Source organism: Tasmannia lanceolata, unplaced genomic scaffold (assembly GCF_043159265.1).
Source record: "Tasmannia lanceolata isolate RefF3 unplaced genomic scaffold, GAP_Taslan_0.1 ptg000063l, whole genome shotgun sequence".
Lineage (NCBI taxonomy): Eukaryota > Viridiplantae > Streptophyta > Magnoliopsida > Canellales > Winteraceae > Tasmannia > Tasmannia lanceolata.
Window position 1 is genome coordinate 171,928 of NW_027518740.1, and position 4,381 is coordinate 176,308.

The 4,381-nt window shown below is 43.2% G+C and overlaps 1 protein-coding gene across 1 annotated transcript; it reads right to left on the minus strand.

Annotated features, from left to right (window-relative positions):
• Positions 1–2,147: 2,147 nt before the first annotated feature.
• On the minus strand, positions 2,148–2,786 carry LOC143865142 (uncharacterized). The gene has a single exon (XM_077375784.1). It carries the CDS (start codon positions 2,784–2,786, stop codon positions 2,148–2,150), a length of 639 nt encoding a protein of 212 aa, XP_077231899.1.
• Between the last annotated feature and the right edge of the window lie 1,595 nt (positions 2,787–4,381).

The following is a 4,381-nucleotide window of genomic DNA, read 5'->3' on the forward strand; positions in this document are numbered from 1 at the left end:
AGATTCTATGTCCGAATTGCACAGGAGACATCTGGTTTCTCTTGAATTGCCAAAGAAAAGTAGCCTGTCACGAGTGAGCAAACGATTTTGAATGGCCTGCCAAGCAGTGAAGCTATGCTTTGGCACATGGCCTTTAAACCATATGGAGGGGGCCCAGATTGCCTTGGGCCGCAGTATCCGGATGGAATTCCAGGCTGATTTCAGAGAGAACTTGCCACTAGGTTCAGGTTTCCAAACAGGGTATGGGTCATCTTCATTTGTAAGAGCAGAGTTGATAATTAGGTTTAATTCTCCACCCCCAGAATAGTCGAGGTATTCAGCCCATATTCCGTCCTCCATCAGCGAACTAATGGTAGTATTGAGAGGGATTGAGTTGATCTGAGGATCTTCGAAAGTTCGCTGAATCAGAGCCCCAGAAGGGTGCCAAGGTTGACGCCAAAAATCAATTCCAGCACCATTTCCAACCGAGTAGCAGACATACCTCATAGCAACAGCTCTGATTTGGAATATGCCCCTAGCACCCCAGGATGGGTTGGACGGATTTTTCATTGTCCAGAAGTTCTTCCTTTTGACATATTTCCAATGGAACCAATCCGCCCAAGGGTTGCCCTTAGAATTCAAACATCTCCAGAGGCATTTTAGTTGGAAAGCCTTGCTAACCTCATAAATACTCTGGATACCTAAGCCACCTTCATCCTTGGGGGAGCAGACATTATCCCAGCTGATGGGGTGATATGAGTTGGCCAGGGATGATCCTGCCCAGACAAATTTTCTCATAATTTTGTCAATTTCATTGAGGACTCCCATCGGAAGTCTGAAAGCAGAGGACCAGTAGACACTGAAAGAATTCAGAACAGATTTTATAAGCTCCACCCTGCTAGCCCTAGATAGGAACCTGTTTGCCCAGGAGGCAATCCTCCCACGGATTTTAGATATGAGGGGGATACAGTCGCCACTGGTTAGTCTACCAGAAGTCAGGGGCAATCCCAGATACTTCATCGGAAAGGCTCCTTCATTCATCTGCAACACCCTTCAAATGAGACCCTTGAGCCTATGATTACATCCAGCAAATATAATCTCTGATTTATTGAAGTTGGCCTCCAGCCCGGTGCAGTTTTTAAATCTGTCAAGACATTCTTTGATCTTTATAGCATTGGCAACAGAGGCATCCGCAAAGAGCATGACATCATCTGCATAAAACAAATGGGAAATGGGCAGATTTTCTGTAGAGACCTTGGATGTGAGAACACCAGAACTGATAGCTTCAGTAAGGATACCCGACAAGATTTCCATAATGAAACAGAAGAGGGTGGGGGATAGGGGATCTCCTTGTCTGATCCCATTGGTGGCTTTGAAATAGCCCCGAGAGCTCCCATTGAGAATGACAGCAAATGATGGGCTGCAGATGCACTGTTTTACCCACCTACACCACTTCTCATTAAAACCCATTTTTGCCATGTATACAAGAATGGCTTCATGAGACACCTTATCATAGGCTTTTCTGAGGTCAATTTTGATGCAGATTGCAGGTTTGGCATTTTTCCGATGGAAATTATGAATAACATCCTGCGTCAGTAAGATGTTATCATGAATCGATCGCCCTTTTATAAAAGCTGATTGGAGAGGACTAATGATACCATTCATAAAATGACAGATCCTATTGGCCATAATTTTAGTAATGATTTTGTATGAGAAATTGCAAAGGGCTATAGGGCGGAACAAATCAAGGGAAGCCGCATCATTACATTTAGGAATTAGAGTGATATTGGTAGAGTTTAGCTCAGCCAGAAGGGTATCATTTTTGAAGAAGTGTTGAATGGCCTTCACAACGTCAGCACTAATAATGTACCAGAATTTATGATAGAATTCGCCGTTGAAGCCATCCGGGCCAGGAGCTCGGTTTCCATCCATTCCGAAAACCGTAGCTTTGATTTCCTCCTCACAGACCGGGCTGGTTAACCAATCAGCTTCCTCCTGCAAAAGGATTTTGGAGGGGGTGGGCAGCAGAGACGTCTCACAAATTGTGCCAGAGTTGAGCAGGTTTTGAAAATAGGATATCATGATGTTTTCAATCTGGGAGTGATCAGTAGTCAGGTTACCATGAACATCGAGGAGACCCCCAATACTATTTTGATTTCTTCTCGCATTCATAACAGAGTAAAAATAAGCTGAGTTTGAGTCACCAGGTTTAACCATTGCACTCTCGCATTCTGCCTGTGCATGGATTCTTCCATCCGAGAGACTTTGAAAAATCTCTCCTTGAGAGAGGATTCTCTGCTTCTAAGGTGTAAATCAGTTGGATTAGATGCTAAGGCAATTTGAACATCTTCAAGGTCTTGCTTAACAGCAGGGGCATTCAGATTAACCCTCCCAAATTTTGTTTGATTCCAGATCTTGATAGCCTGTTTAGTATTTTTAAGTTTCTGAGAGAGACAGAACATGGGATTACCTTTAGAATTGATACTCCAAGTTCTTTCAACACATTCAAAGATCGAGAGACCCATAAGCCACGCACTAAAGAACTTGAATGGCTTCTTGATCTCATTATGTCTCTCAGCGAGATGAATAATTAGGGGGGCATGATCAGAAGTTCCAGGGTATCGATAGATAGCAAAGGAATCTGTAAGAGTATTTATCCATTCGTCATTCACCAAGGCTCGGTCCAACCTTCTCAGCTTAAGCTCGCTAGTTTTAGGGCTGTTACTCCAGGATACAGTCTGACCCATACATTTGAGATCATGGAGGGAGCAGCAATCAATGCACTCATTGAAATCCCCCAACACCATCGAAGGAATTTTGTTAGTAGGAGCTATAGAACTGAGAGAATCCCAAAGAAGTCTTCTTTCATTACCAGAGTTAGTCGCATACACAAAAGTCAGAAGAATGGTAATATTGTAATGAATGAAAGTAACTTCTGTATGCACGTGCTATTTAGATTCGTGAAGAACATTAACCCGAATCTGACTCCTATCCCAGACAATCCATATTCTGCCTTTAGTAGTGAAATTGTAGTTGGCGTGACAATCCCAATTACCATGAATGTCACTCACGTAGGATGTAACTTTGTCCATGTAAGCTTTCGTCTCGAGCAGCCCGAAAATGGGGGTTTTTTCCCGCACAATAAGTTCATGAATTTCTTCCTGATGGGTCGACGTGCACAGCCCTCTAACATTCCAGATTCCCACTTTCATCATTTCCAGGAGTGAGATAAGAAGCATACTGCTCGGACTCTATGGATCTTTCCGATCGATTTGTGGTAGACGATGAAATTCTCTCATGAGAAGCCTCCATAAAATTTTCATCTAAATCTTCATCCTCTTCTAGGAGAGCATATGAATTAAAAAGGTTAATGCCTCCAGTTGATTTAGCCGCAATCACAACCATGTTATCATCATCATTAGTTTGGAGGGGATGGGATTGTTCATAGTCATCAGGGCTGATAGTGGGATCATATTCTTCTTCAGTTCCAGTTTTTTCCGCACAAGAATTACAAGAAGTGGGCTTGGAATTCTTGAGATTTGGGTTAGTTAGAGGCTGAAAATTGCCTTCCCCTCTTTTCTGATTGCTTGCCAGAGTAGATTCAGAATCCTTGCCTTGTTTTGATACAGGTCTCCATTGCATGATCGGTTTTCTTGGGGGGATTTGCTTTGGGCAGGTTGAGTCTGAGTGATTGAAAGTGCAGCACTCTTTGCAGGAAGGAGGCCGCCATTCATATTCAACTCTTTGGTGTGTAGTCCCCAAGGAGGTTATGATTTCAATTTGGTCAGGAAAGTCACTTCCAGCCTCTACTTCTATACAAATTCGAGCATAGCTGAGGCGAGTATTGCCTGTAGTTTGGGCGTCCATATTCAATGGGCGTCCAATTTTGCTTCCAAGTTTACTGAGACAATGTGCTGACCAGAAGCGCAAGTTCAGCCCGGGGAGTTTTATCCATATAGGGACAGAGGACAAAGATAGTTTTTCAAGAGCCATATCAGGAGTGCACAAGGGGGCGACCCCCAAAACTGAAATTTCCTCCTTCCAGGGTTCTTTCACAGTCCTCAGAATTGTTAAATTGAAAGAGGAAAAACCCATTGTGAAGGTTGAACATTTGAAACTCTCCTTTCAACGTCCATATCTTTCCAAGATGATTCCTTAAAGCCACATAATAAGGTCTTCGTCCCAGCAGGTATCCTACCAACGAATTTTGCCATTTACGATCATTCTCTTCTAGTTCATCATCTTCAAAATCAAAAACAGATTGGGTTACTGCTTCAGTTTTGGAAAAAAATTTGAGCTTTGAGGTAGAGTGAATGTCTTTCCTCTCAAAGAGAGAGCTCCAAGCATCAAGCTTTCTTGGGGGAGAAGACTGTGGGACAGGGCATGGTAGGTGGGCAGACTG